The sequence below is a fragment of the Myodes glareolus genome, chromosome 10 (assembly GCF_982192425.1).
Source record: "Myodes glareolus chromosome 10, mMyoGla1.1, whole genome shotgun sequence".
NCBI classification, from domain to species: domain Eukaryota; kingdom Metazoa; phylum Chordata; class Mammalia; order Rodentia; family Cricetidae; genus Myodes; species Myodes glareolus.
This window is the reverse complement of record NC_142035.1, coordinates 31,716,781-31,737,010: the sequence shown is the minus strand read 5'-3', so window position 1 is coordinate 31,737,010 and position 20,230 is coordinate 31,716,781. Positions and strand designations below refer to the sequence as shown.

General features: G+C 40.7%; 1 protein-coding gene across 2 annotated transcripts in view; it reads left to right on the top strand.

Moving 5' to 3' along the window:
• The window catches only part of Kiz (kizuna centrosomal protein), a 105,288-nt gene that overhangs the window by 11,432 nt on the left and 73,626 nt on the right, over positions 1-20,230 (top strand). The window contains exons 4-5 of one of the 2 annotated variants that reach the window (XM_048455528.3): positions 3,573-3,653; positions 18,875-19,520. In XM_048455528.3, the coding sequence (XP_048311485.3) occupies positions 3,573-3,653; positions 18,875-19,520 (727 nt within the window). The remainder of the gene's footprint in view (positions 1-3,572; positions 3,654-18,874; positions 19,521-20,230) is intronic. The other variant, XM_048455531.3, reaches the window with a different exon arrangement.

The window sequence follows — 20,230 nt, the reverse complement described above, 5'->3', positions numbered from 1 at the left end:
CACACTGCACCAGGCATGGCACCAGCATGTCAGAATTCAGGAAGGGTTATCACCAGGGCAAGCCTCACCCAATTATGAGGTGGTAGCCCAGGTATCTTAGGTCAGAGCCCAGGTGCTGGTCTCTACCTGCTCACTACCCCCACCTCAGTCCTATGATGCACCCCTCATACTTATATACACATAGTCTCTCTTCCTGTCTTCCTTCCTCTACCTCTCCCATCCCTGTATCTTCCCACTGTTTCTCTACTTCTGTATCTGCTGGACATGTGCACCCTTTCTCTCATGATCACATATACCCACAGCCCTCTAACCTGCTGAACAAACAGCATTTCCTTGAATGCCCCACATTATCTCATACCTGCCTTTGTCACTTTGCCCTGCCTTAAGTCTGTGTTGTAATTACCTCTGTCCTTCCCTCATGATATTCTATTTATGTATTGGTTGTTCTTATTTCACTGTGGGTTCCTTGTCTTAGGATGTCGGTGTTCTGTGTCCCACCTTGACTGTGATTCCAATAAGCACTCAGTAAGCATTGAGACCTGATTGAAAGTCAGTTCTTCCATATTTGGGATCTGGTTGTTTTAATGAATTGTAGCCACCTATGTGAGAACTAATATGGAGTTAGTTACATCTTATGTTACTATAAGTGCTAGTTGAATAAATGCGTGTTCTCTTGTGTCTTCTAGTGAGATTCTACTCTCTAGGAGAAAGCACGGGTATTGGAAAAAATAGGGGGAGAGAAAACCAAAGATTCACCTGAGAATCAAATTAAACAATTTATCACTGTGCCCATCTTCAGTTATAACATGTGGAAATGGGGCTGCTGACCGTAAATATCGGTTTAGTCTGTAACTGAGAATCAGCTGTGCAATTCCAGAAACCAGGGAGGGAAAGAAAGTAGTAGGGGAGAAAGGTAGTGGGGACATTGTCAGGCAAATGACAGTGGGGGAGGGAAAGGGGAGTGAAAATGAGAAGGCAGAGGAAGCTTAGTAGGAGGGAAGATGTGTTGTGAGTGTAGGGAGAGCCCAGAGACCTAAAATATCTGTAGGACTGCTTGTCTCCTCTTCCCATGGCCCAGCTTATTGTTAACGGTGTCTAGTAATTTAGCTGAAATCAATTGCTTTTGCATATGAGGAAGCGAGTGGAGAGGTTCTCTTAAATTTAGGTGGACAGCATCACCAGTGCCATGTGATAACACCTTCTGTCAGCAGCAGTTCTGCTTCATGGAAGTGCTGTTAGTTTATAAAAACGGTTTCCCAGGTTGGAGAAAATGACAAGAGGGTCATCCTGGGGATTCTGGATTAGGTGATGCTACTGGGACATGAGTTGCCCTGCCCCCCCCAAATCAACAAATCTAACAAATCTAAGTTCGTGTGTCAGAAGGGAAAGGAAGACTGGAGGGGTATACACTAGAGAGAAAGGATCTGTTCCAAGCCCTGATGTTTTAAGGAAACAGAAAAAACTCCTGAGCCTGATCAGAGAGATTAGGGATGAGGCAAGAGAATGAAGATGCAAACAAGGACATGTCCTCTGTCCAACTAGACTTTTTTTTCTTTTTTCTTTTCTTTTCTTTTTTTTTTTCCTTTAGCAAGAACAGTTAGGAAAATTTATCTGTATGCTATTTTAGAACCAAACTTAAAAAAAAACTTTTCAAGACATTTCTTGTGCAGCTCAGGTACACATGATTTCACCATTCTCCTACCTCTGCCTCCTCCCTGAGTGTTGGGATATGTTGGTGTGTATCCATCCTAAATAAACTTATAAAAGTAGTAGAATCCTTTGCTTTTGTTTAATTTCAACTGGAGAGAAGGTAGAACTAGGGAGCTAATAGTCCTGCAGCTGGAAAATTTCTAGCATTCAGAAGGTAGATATGGTAGTTACTAAATGTCCAGAAAGGGCAAAGAAAAAGAACGGAATATTCTAGGTGGTTATCCTTCTAAAGGGTACAAAGATATAGTTTGTATTTGCTATTAATTTATGGTAGTATCACTCTGCTTTCAAAATTTATTAGACAATTTTTCTTTGATCCATACTTTAGAAAGAGTACCTTATTGTTCAGTAAACTTTCAGTGTATTGAGAACAGTCTAGGTCAGGCTCCTGAGAATGCATTTCTTACCGTTTCCTTGAAACCTTATACAGTTATCATTTGCTCTCTGTTTCAACATAATAAACTGAATAAACCCTTGTGCTTCTGTGAGGAGCACTCGATGTCAGGGAGGTAGCTCTGAAATGATCCGTAGTGACCAGACTGGTCCAGTACTCACTGATCATAACAAAAAAGTTATAGTCACAACAGGAGCAGTTTCATGTGTTTTTATTTTATGTCTCTATTGTAACCTGACTCTCGTCCCTTTTAAAGGTACTTCTAGTATCTGACAAGTTTGCAGTTTGAAAGCGTTTGGGCTTAGGAACTGAGTCTGTCAGAGTGCAAACGTGTAGATGCAGAGCAGAAGCGTGGGAACTGCGTTCTGATAGCTGCCTATTCCACTATCTTTGTTCACTTTATCATCTTATTGTATCATTTGCACTGGGCTTATATAAACTTTAGCTACATAGCTCCTTGATAATTATTGCCCTCTGCCATGTTAATAGCACCTGTTAGAAGAAAAAGCATTACTTAAAAGGTGGACATGTATAATATCTTTAAAAATGTTAAGGCAGATGTTCAGTTTGGGTTATTGTCGCTTATGCATTTTTTTTGTCTGTCAAAACAAATTTTAGACCTATTTTTTGTTCAGAATGGGAGCTAAGGAAACAGCCTTTAATTTATTATCTTGGAGGTATGTTTCTAATTGTTTGTATAACTGCTTAATTCAGAAATATCCTGATACTTACCTGTGATGGACTGCAATCAGTGGCTTTTTAAGGCTTTGAGTAGAAATATACTGAATCAAAGTACTTTCATGCTGTGCATTTTAGAGGAATACATTTTGGAACTGAATCATTGTCATATAGTTTCATATATATAGTTATAGTGAGGTGACAATGCAGGCCTCTTGATGCAGCTACTGATGCCCGAGCAAACTTGATTTTGATGGTACTGGTGACTGCCTACAGTATACTCTTATTCTTAGAGAATAAAACTGATTCAAGTTGATGCCCTAGTAAATAATGTACTGAATTTTGTGACTCTGAGGATCCTAGTGATATAAGATAAAATATGTAATAATACAACAAATCCATAGGACTTCTTTTCCTTTTTTTTTAGGCTTTGAAAATAGACATCTAACATATCTAACTTTTAGAATCAAGTAACTGGGTTTTCGTGATAGTTTAAAAAATATGCTATTGCTGTATATTGAGGATTAAGGTTTTCCATAAAAAGGTAGAAAACTAAAAATCCACTAAGTCTTGTTTTACTTTAAAATTATGTAGCATTTTATAGAGTTCAACTTTTGATATATTATTTGTGAAATTGCCTGTTTTCTAAGATAAGCTGAATTTCTCAGCAACGTCAGCTTCTTTCTGCTCCATTGTTCCTTTTTTGTTGCAAAGATGGCAAGCTATAGGTGGCTTTTACTTGTAATAGTGATAGCATCTCCCATAAAAATCAAACTTTGTTTATGTTTAGACTGAATATGAGGCCGAGATGAAGAAGATGCACCTCCTGTTGAAAGACAGCCTGGGGACGGAAGGTGAAGCCAGAGAACAGGTAGCACAGTAAGGCGATGGATTTTATGGTTTTTAGACATAAAATTTAGACAATTTTTAGAGTGTTCATATGTTGAGAGTTTTAAATAAAATCATCTTATTATAAGGAGTTTTTGAGGGAACCATGATTATCTAAAGAATTTTGCTTCTGTGATACTGTTTTAATGTCTAATTTAATTAAATTTGCCAAAAGGTAGTCACTTGGACTTAAGATTTTATAGAAAACTGAAGGGATTGCAAAAGGTAAAACTGTATTTTTATCATTAGTGTTTTGTAGCTGCTTTTTTATTGGATTGAGAAATGTTTTAAATGAAAATAAACTAAGTATGGTGCTTTGATTCTTTCCTTTGAATGTATAATTTTTTACATTTGGACCTTTTCACAGACAAAGTGGAAAGAAAAGATTGCATATCTGAGCAATAGACAAAAAGACTGGCAAGGAATACTTAAATAAATTCTGCTATGTATCTGCCGTAATACAGGCTTCTAATCCTTCTGCCTATCTCCATATAAATGATTCTGCTCAAGACCATAGATGTTTTCTTCACTAAAAGCAGTAAAGCTCTTTTAGATGAAATGTCTAAAAACATCTTGTAATAACTTGGAGCATGCTGGCAAGAGTAGTCACTTGTGACTATGTGTGAAACCCCCTCAGCCAGTCGATATTGTAATAAGCAAAAATGGTAGCATCACTCCATTATTCAGAGAAGCCACCAGCGTGCTTGTTCCTTAGGCTGCAGCATTCATTAAGAAAAGCTTACTGGGCTGAAAGCTGGAAACAGATGATAACGGGATATGATTTTCATATTTAATGCTTTCCTTGGAAGAGTATGTGTGCTACAGATTGATAGAAGAATCAACTGCTACTTTACTAAAAGACTTTCAGGTTTGCCCTATAGCTACCGATGGAATCATTCAGCCAAGAAATTAACTTTTTCTCCTTTTACCTGCTTTATATATCTGCTAAGCAGGCTGCCTGGCTGCCAGTAAATGTTATTATGCAGTTAACTGTTTGGTATTTAAGACTCTTATCAGAAAAGAAACAGAGGCCACACTATTTTGTTTTTATGGTAGGAGGAAGGTTTTAGTTTTCCTTTCTTCCTTGCACTAGCAGGCATTAATCTGAGTTTACAGAAGTTTTAGTTTTCTTTTCCCATAGATTAAAAAGTTAAAAAGCTAGAATTTAGAGTATTCTTTAAACAGTAAGATACAAAACACCAAGCCCCAGCAACCTTGACCTATATAAAAGGCTTTTAATGATAAGTGATTTATACACCATTAGATGTGGGGCAAATGTGGTGTGATGTGATAGACTTCCAGACCAGACTGACATTTCTGTTGGATGTTTGGCCGGGAAATAATTGACATACTTTGAATCTACAAACCAGTTCGTTCTTTCTCTGCTGTTCTTGATGGACATATTCCAGTTTGTTCTTTCTTTGCTATTCCTGATAGACACATTCTTAGTATGACTATATCAATGACACGTAAAATGGAGAGTTTTAACCCCCTGTCTGCACGATTGACTCCTTACCTATAGTTATGGAGTCTCCACTTGATAATTAGAACAGGGCATTTTCTTTGTACTGAAAGCTGTCCTCAAAAGCTTTGACTGTTGACTGTAATAAAAATCAATTAGGCAATATTTTGAGGAACCTGTATCTTGCCTTTTCTAATTTTCTCTTGATGTCTAATCAGTTAAAAGGTAAACACACTGCAGCAAAATCATGACTTAGTTAATCCTCATTAAATGCTAATTTATGAACAAGTCCATATCTTATGAATTATGTTGTACTTTTTATTGAAATCCAAGCTCCTCTCCTTCAGTCATAGGAATTTCTCCCCATGCCCAGTTACTGGTGTCTGGAACTTTCTAGTGCATAGTTCAGTCACTGAGTAACTGTTCTGTTGAGAAGCCACAGTAGGCCTCTCCAAGAATGTCTTAATTCTTCCTCTCGAGATATTTCTCACAAAACGGTGTTCTTCCTGAGGCACAGGGTAGTGTGTGATAAGTGCAGTTAGTTACGGGGATGAACTTGAGCTGCAGGAGAAAGATGAGGCTGCTTCCCCTGTGATGCCTAACACAGGCCTTAGTAGAGGAAGTGGTGCTTGGCAGTCACTAAAGGATGAGTAGAACGATGGGTGGCCTTTGGCAAAGTGTGGACACTGTTGGTAGTCATAGCACTACCAGTAAAGCAGTAGGAGCAGGGAAGCCCAGAAGGTCATTGCATAGTGAGGCTGAAATCTAAAAGAGATCATGGGACACACCATAAAATGAATTTGGACAGATGTATCGTGTGATTCAGTTACCCATAACTAAGGCTCTGTGCTCAAGAACTGAGCTTTCTTTAGAATGTGTGCTTGTGTGCATATCTGTGCTTATTGGAACAAATGAAGACACATAGACTGATTATATCTGCCGTGCACCGTGGCCCCGGTCTGCGCTCTAAGCGCTAGACCCCAGTTCACAAGCTTCGGGAAAGGGGCTGGAGGTTGAGAATACTCACGCAGAGACAGACCGACACACAGACCTTCAATCACTGGTACCAAAAGCCCTCTTTAATAGCACCTTAGAGGCTTAAACCCTGCAGTCAATGGCCAACAGGTGAAAATCCATCCTCAGATCCTCTAGGCAAAGCACAGCTTTTAGTAACTTCAATTAGAAGGCTCTAGACAGGGAAGAGCAGCTGAAGGCCAGGACTCAGTTAGTCCCAACAATATCACAGGAATGAAGCTGGCCAGGGTGAACCTGGAGAAATCAGAGTCGGGATACCCATAGCAGAAGAAGTCATTGATGGAGGAGAGAGGCTAGATCAAAGCAATAAGACTAGATCATAAAAAGATGGTTTTAGGGATGTAGCAGATTGTTAGAGTTCTTCATGTTTCAGTAATAGGGAACATCTGTTCCAGTTGGCTTGGTTGTACAGTAGAAAGGGTTTAAATGGAGAAAGCCTGCACAGGCAGACACCAGAGTCACTGTGAATCTGCTGGTCAGGAAAAAGTTTTGAAACAGCTTTAACCATTGACTTGAGGAAGGTCAGCAGAGGTGACCTACTTGCTACTTGGAGCATCCCCACTGTAGGAGAGGCAGCATCCCAGTGTTAGATGGTGAGGATGGTTTTTCCTTGCCCAAGTGGGGGGTGACAGCTGTTCTCAACCTCTGAGCAGTATTTATAAAACCAGCACAGCCTCTGCATGGCCAAGGTCATCGCCAAGAGGTTAAGGAACAGACCCCTCATAGGAGGGAAACTGAATCCTAAAGCTCAAGTGCCCCTATTGAAAGAGCAAATGACTTGGGAATCCTTTGGAAACAAATCCCAAGCCAAGGATTTATTGCAGGTACTTACTTAAGAGGTAGTCCCAGAAGCACAGTCAAGGAGGGAGGGAAGTGACAGAGACGGGAAAGCAGCCAGTGAGTGTGTGACTGAATGGGTTATGCTGTGAGCACCTGGCACTCAGCCCACTGGGCACTCTCAGAAGACTATACAAAACATATCCCAGAAGTGTCCTACCCTAGGGGGAAGGAAGGACGGTATTTGCCCTCCAGCTTTGCCACTGTCCCCACTTCTGACTGCTCTGTGGCTGTCAACAGAAGGTCACAGATGAAGAGGGACAGGTGTGGTAGGAGAATGCTAGGTGTACGCCAGGATAATGAGGGCCCAGGAAGTTGGTCCTGTCCTCTTCCAGCTGCCATGGGAAATAAGCAGAGAAGGTTGCTGTCAACAGATCTGTAGAAAGGCCAGTTTCTCACCTTACCAGTTCGTGGTGTTGCCCTCACCAATAGCTTCCTTGAGTCATTGCTCAAATGGAAATAGACTCTTCCCAGAATGAGGCTCTGAGCAGTTGCTTTTGCGGGTATGGTGACCTTCCCTTCTGACATCTAAGTAACGATGACATTCGACTCTGAGCCATGAAAGGTAAAACATTCTGTTTTCAGCTCGGTGTCTTTTCATTAATAGGTTTTTCAGTGCCGAGGACTGAATACAAGCCCTTACAAATGTTTTGTAAGATCTCTACCACTGTGTCACATCCCCAGCTCTTTCTATGGCTTTTTAATTTGTATGCTGGTAATTCAGAAAACAATTAGAAACTAAACTGGATTATAGTAGTTTCTCAAGAGGATTGAGTTATTTAAACAAGTTCAAAGCCTTCTGCAGACTAGATGCACACACCCATTTTTCAGGACTGTGTAGGAAATGCTCTTCTCTCTCAGCTCACAGACCCAAAGGGTGCTAATAGCCTGCTCAGAGCAGAGGAGAAAGTGCTGAGAGCTCTGCTCTTTGTGCGAGAGATGTGCCCTATCTGCAGTAACAGGCCGGATGGAGCTTCCTTGTAGGTGTGCCTTCTAAGTATCTAATGGGAAACCGGTCCAATAGTAACTAACATTGGCTTTGGTCTTGCTATATTTTTGCTCTCATTCTAGGGATTTGTGTGGGTGTGTTTGTGTGTGAGTCCACAGCAGCCTTACAAAATCCAGCATGTTTCATGTCTACTTTCTGAATTAAGAAAGAAGTGCTCAAAGAAGTTCTCTGTCTTTCCCGGACCCCACACTGGTGAGCGCTAGAGCCTGGATCCAGATCCTAACAGACAGACTCATTGTCCGGAGTCTTAAAAAATAAACAAACAAAGCAAAAACCGTAGTTTTGCTTTTAAAGTTTATTTTGGTCAGGAGTCTTAATATGTCTATTAACCTACTTTTAGTTAACCGTATAAGAAAATAGTCGGAAAGGGCAAGTCGTCAAAGAACCTTTTTCCCGTAGTCCAAAACACCTTTGATGGGAGCTTTGTGCTAGACAGTTCTCTTCCTTTGGGATTATGGGAAAGCATGTTATGATGCAGAGGCTCTTACAAGTGGGAAACTCATGCACATAGATACAGGGCCATGACTTGTGGACTGAGGGGAAGGTGAAACAGTGAACGAGGAGGACAGGAGAAGCGGGAGCTAGTTTAGCAAAGACAGGTACATTTTATAGGAAATGGTTTCTTTCCCCTATGACATGGCACAGGGGGAATGCCAGAGGAAAACATACATTACTGCTTTTTTTCCTTTGTCATTTTAGGGTCCTCTACAAATCTCAAACCTGCTAATACTCAGTAAAATAATACATCACTATCAAAGCCATTCTCCATGTAACTGAATGCTTGCTCTGACAGCTCCTTTTCCTTTCTCCTTCAACTTTCTGCTTCTGATTCCCCTGGCTGTAGGGGAAAATCACTTAGAAAAATTAAAATGTTCCTATCAGTTTTCAAAATATGAATGCAACATTGTTTAAAGTAGAATAAGGACCAAGACTTATCTACTTTGAAACTGTAGTTCCTGAGTCCTTCAGTTCTAAACTTGTTGATATCTGTACACAGGTTCCTTTTCTCTCCCTCAGTAAAAATAGCTATTAGTGAGACTTCTGATCACCAGTAAGTATGTTCAACCGTGTTCATTTGCTTTGCTCTTACTCTCCTTAGTTCCCCGAAATTTTAAGAGGTAGAAGGTGGATGGTGCAGGAAAAGGAAGAACAAAGCTGAATTCTGAAAGGATGGATTTACTGCCAGGTCATAACTACACAGCAGTAGACGGGCACAGACAAGCTGGTCTTTATGTCAGATTCTTAAACACTGAACACGTGTGCCTTCTTTTGACAGCGTGCCTGTCTCTTAGAAGCCTTTGAATTCCTTACTCTCGTGCAGTACCAACAATAATGAAGACTGGGAGTTCTCCCTGACTCAGAAACTACTCTGAGAAGACTCAGAAGTAGTTTTTCCTGTTTTGAAGATTATTTTTAAAAGAAAAGAAATATGTGTCTTAGAACCTAGTTATAGCAAATGAAAAAGCTGCCAAACAAAGTCCTGACTTTGTATGTATAGGTTGCTTTGTGAAATATGATTAATAAAAACTCAGAGAGAGAGAGAAATTGGGGTTCAACTTGAAGATCACTGGCTCTTACCTCGACCTCAGTTCAAATATGACTATCCTGCCTCCAGGAATCTCAGAATGAGACTGTACCTGAGAGCTGTCTCCTCCCGTCTTATAATCCTCTCTAGTTCTGGGATTAAAGGCATGCACCACTACTGCCTGGCAAACTAGTGTGGCTACTGGGATTAAAGGTGTGTGTCATTGTTGCCAGGTCTGTAAGGCTGGCCAACATTTACTTTTCTGATCCTCAGGCAAGTTTTATTTATTAAAATACAAGTGAAATGCTACTACACTTGTGTGGTGGTCTTTTTTTTCTGTTGGGTTTATTTTCTAATTTATTTACTAGAAGGAAATTAGGCATCAATCAACCCCCCCTCTCCTTTCTCTCATTCTTCTTACTCCTTACAAAGTAGAAGTACTTTTTTGTGATTATACTACCATAAATGAATAATATGAGTGCAATCTTAAGGAAACATCAGTCAAATACATTGAGAGACAACATGTGCAGGCAGATAACCTGTGTTCTCAAAAACTGCCAAGGTCAAGAATGAGAAAGAACGCCTAACCATCTGCTGCAGATTAGTGGGGACTCAGGAAACACAAACCTAAAGAAAACTGTTAAACCTAGAACAAAGGTAACTAGCTATAAAGGACATTATTTGGGCAATTGACAAAAACTGTGAACTACAGAATAGAGAACAAAATTATATCCTCATTAAATTTCATGATTATAGTAATGAAGCCCACCACTGGGACAAAGAGTGTAGTGCCCCAAGCTTAGGAAACATACAGAACTAGTCTACATATATAAGTAAGTGTATTGCAGGCACATGTATAGAACAGGGAAGAATGGCAAAGAAGTGGAGGAAATGCAAACAGTTGGTCAGTCTTGCTAAAGAATGTTATGCTACTTTTTTCTATGATTCTTGCAACTTTTCTGTAAGTTTGAAATTATATCAGATTCTAAGACATGGGTGCATACATGCACTTCCACACATCACTTCAGATAAGCAAGCAGTGACAGCTAGCCAGTGAAGACACCAAACTGAAGACTTAGGAACTCCTTGAATCTTGATGGGTCCTCTAGAGTTGCCTGTATGGGGTTTTAATGAATGATATCCCACTTCATTTGTGTGTGTGTGTGTGTGTGTGTGTGTGTGTGTGTGTGTGTAGTTAGGGCCATCCGATCATAACTCCTGACTAGCGACAGGCCCCTAAAACCTAAAGTCCTCATTCATAAGTACATTGCTCAGTTTTTCAGAGAACTCAGAATTCAGTAGTCTGGGAACTCTGGTCACACCTGGAAGAATCAGAAAGCACTGAACTACTTCCTGTCATGAACTGTTGCTTCTCCTTGCTAGAAGCAAACCTCTGTTAACAGGACATTGTGTCCACTTCCTGTAGGTCTGAAGCATGACTGTAAGTAAGATCCCATTATGTGCTGCTTTCCCTTGTTTGTATGATGAGCATCTTAATTTGTTCCTGGCATTTGCTTCTCTGAGTTTTGTTCAGTGGGGATCTTTTGCTTTCTTTTAGTCAACCAGAGATCTGAGAACTACTGGGGAATAACTCAGATACACGTCATTGGTCTTTTAGTCAATCAGAGATCTGAGAACTACTGGGGAATACTCAGATACACTTCATTGGTCTTTGCCCTATGACTTTCCCACCTGAGATCTACACCTGGCCCTTTGCTTTGTGTCTTTGGTTTTTGCTTAGAACAAAAAAGAGAGAGATCATGAGAGCTGCTGTGTCCTCTGTTTGCTGGGTTAGTAGCCAGTCTGGTACTCCCTAAATTGGTCTTGAAAGTGAAAAACCAAAGGCCTCTGAGACTTCAGTTTTTCATCAGTAATTTGCCTCAGATCTCTATTAAATAACCATGTGAGGTTTCCAGTTGAGCCTTGGCTCAGTCAGCTAGATCAGGCCATAGTTGTAGCCCATTCCTTGGAACCATCTATTTGAACAATTGTTTGTTTGTTTGGAATAAGGAAAGTATTTGTTGAACTAGAGGAATAGGAACAGGTAATTTTTACTTACCAGTGATACTGTCTCTGAAGTAAAAAAATGAAGAACTGAAATTCAAATAGGTCATGGAGGAAGGCTTCTTTCTTCCTCGAGACAGCTTGTCTGTTCCACTGTGTCTTCATATTCTTCTACATCCTCAATAGGCACAAGAATACTTTTTCTAATCTTAAATTAGACATATAACTCATTTTTTAGTAAGACTTTTTTTTGTTTACCATCCAAACTTTTTATCTGAAGTGGCTGCACCTTTTTATATTTCAGTGATGAGTCTACTGTCTTCACATCCCTAGCCACATCTGTTACTGCTTGACTACTTCTCCTCCTCCCCTTTCTTCTTCCTCTCCCTCCTCCTCCTTCTTCCTCACCCCCTCCTCCTCCTCTTTCCAAGGTTTCTCTGTTTAGCCTTGACTGTCCTGGAACTCATTCTGTTGATCAGGCTGGCCTCGAACTCACAGAGATCCACCTGCCTCTGCCTCCTGAGTGCTGGGATTAAAGGCGTACTGTAGATGGAGACTACACTTTTGTTTCCCGGTTGCCCAAACCTGAATAATCACACAGAAACTATATTAATTACAACACTATTTGATCAGTGGCTCAGGCATATTTCTAGCTAACTCTGACATCTTAAATTAACCTATTTCTATTAGTCTGTGTATTGCAACGTGGCCGTGGCATTACTTCATTTTCTACATGTTTTGTTTCCTCTGCAGCTGGCTGGCATGTGCTTCACTCCGCCTATTCTTTCTATATATTTCTGTTCAGATTTCCCACCTGGCTTTACTCTGCTAAGCCATTGGCCTAAACAGCTTTATTCATCAACCAATAAAAGCAGCATAGATACAGAAGGACCTCTCACATCAGCATGCATCACCACCACCTAGCTTCTCTTCTAATTTTTTAATAAAATATTAGTAACACATTACCTACCTACTCACATTTCTATTTTAATGAATTGAGTCCTTGCTCTTTTTTCTTGATGAATCTATTTAAAAGATTTTTTTAAATTTTTGATCATCTTTTGGTTTGTTGCTTCCCTTTTGTGTCTCTAAATATTATCTTTGCTGTAATTTATTGTTTCTTACCTCTGTCAGCTTTGGATTTAATTTTCTTTTAGAAGCTAATGAGTATAGTTTATAGAAGCTAATCAGTTTAGTTTATCCTACTTTACTTTTTTGAACTCTATTATGTAAGTTCATGGTTTTTTTTTTCTTTCTTCCTTTTTCTGTTTCACACACTTTATTTAACAAGAAGTAATAGGCATTCCTCCTTGGACCCAAAGTGGCTGCTGTTGCACTCCTATGAGACCCATTCCCGGCTCCAAATGCCCATACCAGGACTTCTGGCCATGAGAAGCGGTTTCATGCCCATGGGGATCATGGGCATTTTCAGGGGCATCCGGTGCTGAATTGGCCTTTGAACAATTTGTACACGAGCCATCTGGCACTGTGTCTCTGCTGTCCTCTGAATCTGCAAGCTACTTTTACTGCTGCGGTTGGAGGCCCTGAAGGGAGGGCTAAGTGGAGGTGGGGTTGGTGGGGTCACTTGGCCTTACCCTGGGACCCAGGGCTGGTAGTTTGAGCCCTGGACCAGTAGGATGGAATGTTGTTGGGAGGAGTGGACTGAGGTTGAGAGGTGGGTTGGGGCTGGGGTGTTTGTGGGGTTGCTGGCTGTTGGCCAGTGAGGGTGGTTCGAGTAACAGGAGTTGGGAACGGCAGACCCTGCTGTTGGGCCTGTGGTTGTTGGAGTTTTTGCTTGATGCTGAGGGAGAATAGCACTGGGCATTTCTTCTCTTGGCAGTGCTTGGCCTGGTACCAGCAGAGTGTGAAAAGCTGTGTGCAGATGAGGCATCAATCGTTGCTTTCCTGTTTGCTGCCTTTGTTGGTCTGTATGATCCTCTTCATCTTCTGGCAGGAAGGCAGGGAACAGTTGGCATTGCGGCACTGGCGGGCATGCACCAGTGTGTGCAGTGTTGGATGGTCAGGAGGTGAGAATTAACTGGGCCCTGTGTGACTGCTGCTTGCTGGTTATTGCTGTCATCATTCAAGTCAAGGCCTAGTTTTGTGGGAGGTGATACACAGGTCATAACCTCAGTGCCCTGTGATTTCTACTTGATGCCAAATTCAGTTTCCTCAACTGCCACCAGGTACAGGAAAGTATCACAGCTCAGATGGGAAGGGATTTTGGCGGTTGCCAGCCAAGGAATGGATGGAAAAGCCAAAGCGTTACAGCCCTGCCCCTCTCCTCAGCTCCTGTCTTCCTCCAGCTCCTCTCTCCTCTGGTGAAAGAAAGTCATCACCCAACCCTCATTCAAGAGATTTCTTGGGAGGGAAGAATCCAGAAGAATGTCTGTCTCTGCCTGGGTGGAAGAAGAACAGCCAAGTTCATATTTTCATCTAATTTGGGAGATTTTTCTGTTATTTCTTCAGAACTCCTATTGTTAGAAAACATTGTGTGCAGCTGTGCTGCTTGGCCACCTTTAGCATGGTGGGTTTGCCTGCCTCAGCTAAGCCAAGTCTTTTGCCGAATCTGCAAGAAGACTGTTTCAGAGGGAAGTGGCATAGGTTTGCTAACATGCAACAAAGAAGAAAATTCAAGAAGAACTTATTCCTACAGAGATGACTCAGTTTACTTGGCTGTGCAAACATCAGGGCATGAGTTCAGCTCTCTGGCATCGAATGTAAAAAAAAAAAAAAAAAAAAGCCAGCACAGTGATACACATGTGTAATCGCAACACTAATGAAGCAAAGACAATGAAGCTTCCTGGGGTTTGCTGGCCAGACAGCTCCAGGTTCAGACAGACCTTGTCTCAAGAAATAAGAAAAAGCAGAGGAAGACAACTGACATTGACCTCTGGCCTTCATGCATACATACATGCACAAGCATGTACATATATACACATTAGCCCCTCCCCATTTCTGGAGCAATCTTTGGGGCCACCTACCTCCAGCATTTTTTAAAAGCCAAATCCATGCTTGCTTCTCCCAGTTTGGCACTATTCTAAGATTCAGACTGTTCAGAAGTAAAGGGATTTGGAAGTAGCTGCAGCTATGCCTTTGTGGAGTTTGAGAATGAGGATGTTGCCAAGATGGTTGTGGAAATAATGAATGCCGCCATTTTGGTGGAAGACTTCAGCTGTGTTGTTTCATGCCAACAGAGAAAGGACATGGAAAGCTTTTTGAAGAGTAGAATGCTCCATTTCCTTAGCCATCATATCCGACAGTGAAATGGGATAATCAGAATTGGAAATGTAGGCAAAAGATAGAAGAGTGATTTAAAAGGAAACAAAAGTTACTCCAGAAGAGATTAACTGAAGAAAGAATTCATTATAGTTTTCCCCATGTGCTTTACCTTATATGAAGAAGGAGGTTTTAGGCTTACAGAAGAGAGAAAAGATCTTCATGGGGCACTCCTAACATTCCAGAGAAGTTTGGGACCAGCCAGGGCCCCACTTCAGTTTATATAGCATTTTTTGGAAGGGCAGAAAATCATAAGCGGTTAAAGTGAATGATGATAATGATAATGGGATTGTTTTGTTTTTAAACAGCCTGTGTCCATTGTAAAAGAGCATCCAAGATGCTCCAACACCTATCCACTCAGGGAAACAAAGACAAAGAGAAGGCAGTCAGTGATTCTCAGTGCATATGTATAGCATGTATTTGGAACAAAAACAAAACCAAACTTGTGATGACCCCATCATGAGGGCAGGCTAATTTTTTTTAACAATAAAATGCAAGCATTGACAAGACTTTCAGAGGAAAACGTACTGTTTGTTCCTGTGAGTAAGGAGAGCAGTGACTGATTTTGGCTGTTGTGCCCTTTCTGAAGTTTAAAGGTGTGTTCTAGTGCAGTGGTGGGGCTTGCTCTGTCCTTATCCTGGTATCTTCTAGTTTTCAGAGTTTATAGTTTCTGTTAGAGCTTATTCTAGGTGCATGGACGGATCACCATTAACTGTAGTTTGCATCACCAACGAACAAAGATCCCCAGACCCCTTTGACCATCTGTGCAATGGTTGTGCACACTTAACCCCAAAGGCTATTTTATTTGAGATTTCCACATCTGTTGGCTGAAGTTGTAAGTTATATATATGGGAGTGAGAAGACAGTTCAGGTATTAGTTCAGGTTTGTTTTTGTAGTCAAGTACTAATACAGATTCAGAAATGGTCTGTTTTCAATGAAAACATCACTTTGTTTTTTGGTGGGCTAGCCTGATTTGTGATAACTACCATTTTTCATTAATTAGTATCATTGGTGTGAATTTGTGTCCCAGATTCAAACTATGACTGAAAAATAAATCTTTTTGACAGAGTTTCTATACAAGTTAAGCTTCGGGACTGTAGAGAATAATACTTTTGACTTATTTTTAATTTTCTGATACACTTGAAATTTGCTTATTCCAGTTATAAAGATTATCCCCCCATAACCTTTTTCTGTCCCTTTCCTTTCATCTGGGACTTGAATGCATTTGCTATAGTGGTACTCTGAGGCTAATAGTTTTCTTCATTCTTTTTTTCTCTCAGATTGTGCAATCCCAGTGTACCTATCTCAGCATTGCTAATTCATTCTTCTGTCTGTTTCTGCTGCTAAACCCTTCGTTCTAATAATTATTGTTTTCAACTGAAGAATTCCCACTTGGACCTTTTTAACCATTTATATCTCTTGTGCTATGGTTTAAACCTAGGATTTACTCATAGTTGGCATGTGAGCTACACCTCTATTCCTACAATTTGTTTGTTTTGAGACAGAATCTCACTGTGTAGGCCTGGCTGGTCTGGAATTATCTGTGTGGACCAGATTGTCCTCAAATTCATGGGGATCTGCCTGTCTTGCCAGAGTACTGGGAAGGCATGCCCCACCACATCAAACTAGACCTGTACTTTCTGTTAATTCTTTTGCGATAGCATCTCATGTATCTCAGGCTGACTTTGAATTCTCTGTGTAGCAAGACTGGCCTTGAACTACTTACTCTCCTGCCTCTACCTCCGAACTTCTGAGATTATAGGTGTGCTTGGCTTCAGTCCTGTAATTTATATATCTTTATACTATTCTCTATTTGGACATTTTTCTTGTATTTAAAATCTCTCTCCCCCTCCCTCCCTCTCCTGCCCCTCCCACTTTTGAGATCTTGTAAATGCACCTACTGGCTTCAAAGTCATTCATCTGGATGCCTGAAGAGTCAGCCTCTGAGTGTACTCTAGTTCTTTGAACAAGATTTTTTAAAACTGTTTAACTTATTTAGCTAATTATACTTAATTTAATAGCTTTAGTCAGTTTAATACCTGAACTTGCTCAGAGATTGTTTTTACTGGTTGTATATGCTCACTGTCTATATGAGATAAAGTTTATTACTTCTTCTCATTTTTAAGTAATTATATGTGGCCATTTTGAGAACTCTACTCTCAGAATTTGTGTTAATTTCTCTTTGTTTAGCCATTTTATGATTTAGTTATGTGGAATGTGTATTGTTTTTCATGTGTGGTCTCTGAGATTTCTATTAAATTTAGTTAATAACCATCAGCTTCCATTAATGCCTGGTACTAGGAGTCTCACTGTCTTTACTAATAGGTTCTAAGTACATTGGGCTACACCTTGGTCTTCACTTCTTGCTTGGAGCCTCAAAGTGAGCTTCAGGTGAGAGCTCAGGCATTTATTTCCTATTATTGAGCATTCCCACAGCCCAGGGCATACAGGTGGTCATCCAGATTCCCAGGAGTATACTAGAACCTTCCAGAGCCTGCCACCCTATAGGCAGCTCTTTGACCAGCTTTCTCTTTAAAATGTATGTAGCCTTTTGTTTGTTCCAAGTGCTGTCTACTGCCTTAGGCAGCTTCCACATTGAACAACTGCTTCTGATTATTTTCAGCAAACTCAGCTTGGGAACAAGGATATTTGTCAGCTCAAAGCTAGTTCAAGTCAAAATAGTCTTTTGTGTGGAGTCCCCCGAGGAGATACCCGATAGATAGTCCAATCACCATTGTCTAGAAATCATCACTGTTGTCTGAAAATGGGGCCCGTGAAAGAATTCTGCCTCCCCCCATTCTTCTTCTAGTGTCTGAGTTTCCCTGTGACTATAGGTTGTCAACTTGGCCAGCATCTGGCAGCTTAGAAGCTTACTGTTCTTTCCATAATTTAACTGGTTCTCTTAAGTAAATGCTTCCCAGATTTCCTAGAAGGCTGATTAACTCCCAGAGAGCTGAAGAGCTTTGCTGGGTTGTCAGATCTGTTACAGGGCAGAGACTGCTTAGTACTCTATCCCATTGCCTTTCTCTGGTGTCCTTGATTTGTTGACTTCAGAGTTGGGGGTGGGTTGTGTTTTTTGTTTTGTTATTCCAGGATTAGAAGAGACAATGTTTGAAGAGAAATATGACTGGATTCTGTTGTCTCTGACATTTCTTGTCCTGCAATTTGGATGTTGGTATTTCCTTCTGCAGAGGAAGGGTGTAGATACATTTTGCATTTCCCTGTCCACAGTGTAAGGCTCTGGGAAGTGAGCACTCTTGACTGTGACCGTGCTCTGGTCCTTTGGGAAGAAAAGCACTTAGCTTCTAGAAGGCTCCGTGCTTGGCACCGGGCACCCCTGTGCAAGCTGGTTCTCTGCTCAGCTTTGCTTCTGTCTTGTCTCCTTTTCTCTACCCTTCAAAGGACAGGCTCAGATTTCCTATAAACATGCTAGTAAATTTAAATTGCTTAAAAGTTCCTTAAAGATGTTCAGGAAGTTTTGATGTTAATTTGATTACAGATTATGACTATCCTGTGTTTTAATGCCATTATGAAGGTCACCACTGGAAGTTTTTATTTTATATAAAGCACTAGAAATAGAGTTGAATCTGTTCATTTTTCGTTGTCTGCCGTATGTATTCCCTTGTTTGTTTGTTTGTTTGTTTTCCCTTGGTCTTTGGTCAGGTTCCTTTATAGCAGTGCTAAATGAGCTCTGTGTAGAGGGCTTTTATAACTCAGCACTTTCCAGGGAATGTCGCTGGGGTAAAAGACACATAACCTAAAATATAACTAATTTCATTTTATTTGAGCCATGTACTTCACCTGGATTAAATGCATGCATTTCATTTTTCAGAAGTGAGTTCCGTAGTTTTTTTGGCAATAGTTACTTTGTACAGTGACATTGTTATTACAATAATTATCTGAACTGTAGTAGAGTTTGCCAACTCATTAAGTGGGAAGACATGTTTTAGTGGTGGTAGGTGTTGAATTCCATAGTTATGCTTCCTTTACCTCCTTTTCTTTCTGCTTAATTGTTCATATGCAATGTGTTTAACTCACACCTCTTTTTGCAGTGTGCAGTGCAGGCAGGAATTAACTCAGGGACAGCCATGTCAAGAGGATTGTATCAACCAGCAACAATCTTTATGGGCCACCAGATGTCAGCCATCTCAAGCATGGACAATTTCAGTACAGAGCAGAAATCTAAGCAACCCACAAAGAACTTTTCAATTCCTGACCCACATTCACACCAACAGACAGCCCGGAGCAGCTGTGTGACAGACAGCTGTGTAGTACAAACTAATAGTGACACACAGCGCTTAAATCAGTCTGACAAAATAGATGGAAAGACATCTCTTCAGATGGTTGAGAAAACGCCAGTCACAAGCTGTGTATTGTCTGAGGAAGAACAAACTCATTGCTTGGAGATAGGGAGCAGCACACGTCACAGCCAGGGTAATCTTTCTGAAGGCAGGAAGTCTGCTGAGCTCCATGCCTCGTTACAGGAAAGATTAAGTCCAGAGAACAGAACCACTGATTTAAAGTGTGACAGTTCCAGCAGATCAGAGGGATCAAATGGAGAAATACTGACACAAGAACATATTGAAGTCGGGGAAGAAAGAGCTAGCCCGCTGGGCCCCACGCTATCAGTTTCAGAACACCGTGCATCTGCAAATAAGTGGGCTGGAGAGAAGCATTCTGCTTGGGATGATTTCTCAGGTGAGATGAGAGACTGAGTTTGTTTGCTGAGTTTTCTTAGTACCTACCTTTTCTGGTTATGATCTATAATTTTATCTCTGTCTAAAAACAAAGAAATAACTTTGTCAATGAGTTCCATTCTAATGATTTCTTAAATATGTTCAAGGAAATGGTTCAAAATACGAATTTTTAAAGTCATATGCTAAAATATTTTTGAGGATTGAGGATGTTCAGCTCAATGGTAGATATGTACTTGCAATGAGTTTGTTGAGCCTTATCACCACTAAGTTTATACATTTTTTAAAAAAAAGAACACATTTTCGAAAGATTTCAATACTATAATTGTGAATTGCTGCTATATTTTAATGCATTTGTATGTGTGCATATGAGCATATTTATCTTGTGGAGGATACACATGTGTGTGCATATGGAGGGAGGCCAAAGGACAAGCCTGGCTGTCAACTTTAGAAAGGCTACCTACTTCCTTTGAGTTGAGGCTTCTCATTGGCCTAGATTTCGCCAATTTGTCTAGACTGACCAGCCAGTGAACCACAAGAATGCTCTCTCTCTGCCTGCCCAGTATTGGGATTATAAGCACTCCGCTCCAGCCTGCATCTGTGTATGCATCCGGGGTGAACTCATGGCTTCATGCCTCTGAGGCAAGCACTTCATTGAGCTGTCTCCCAGACCTGTGCATGTTTGTTGCTTTTGTTTTTGTCTCTGTTTTATTT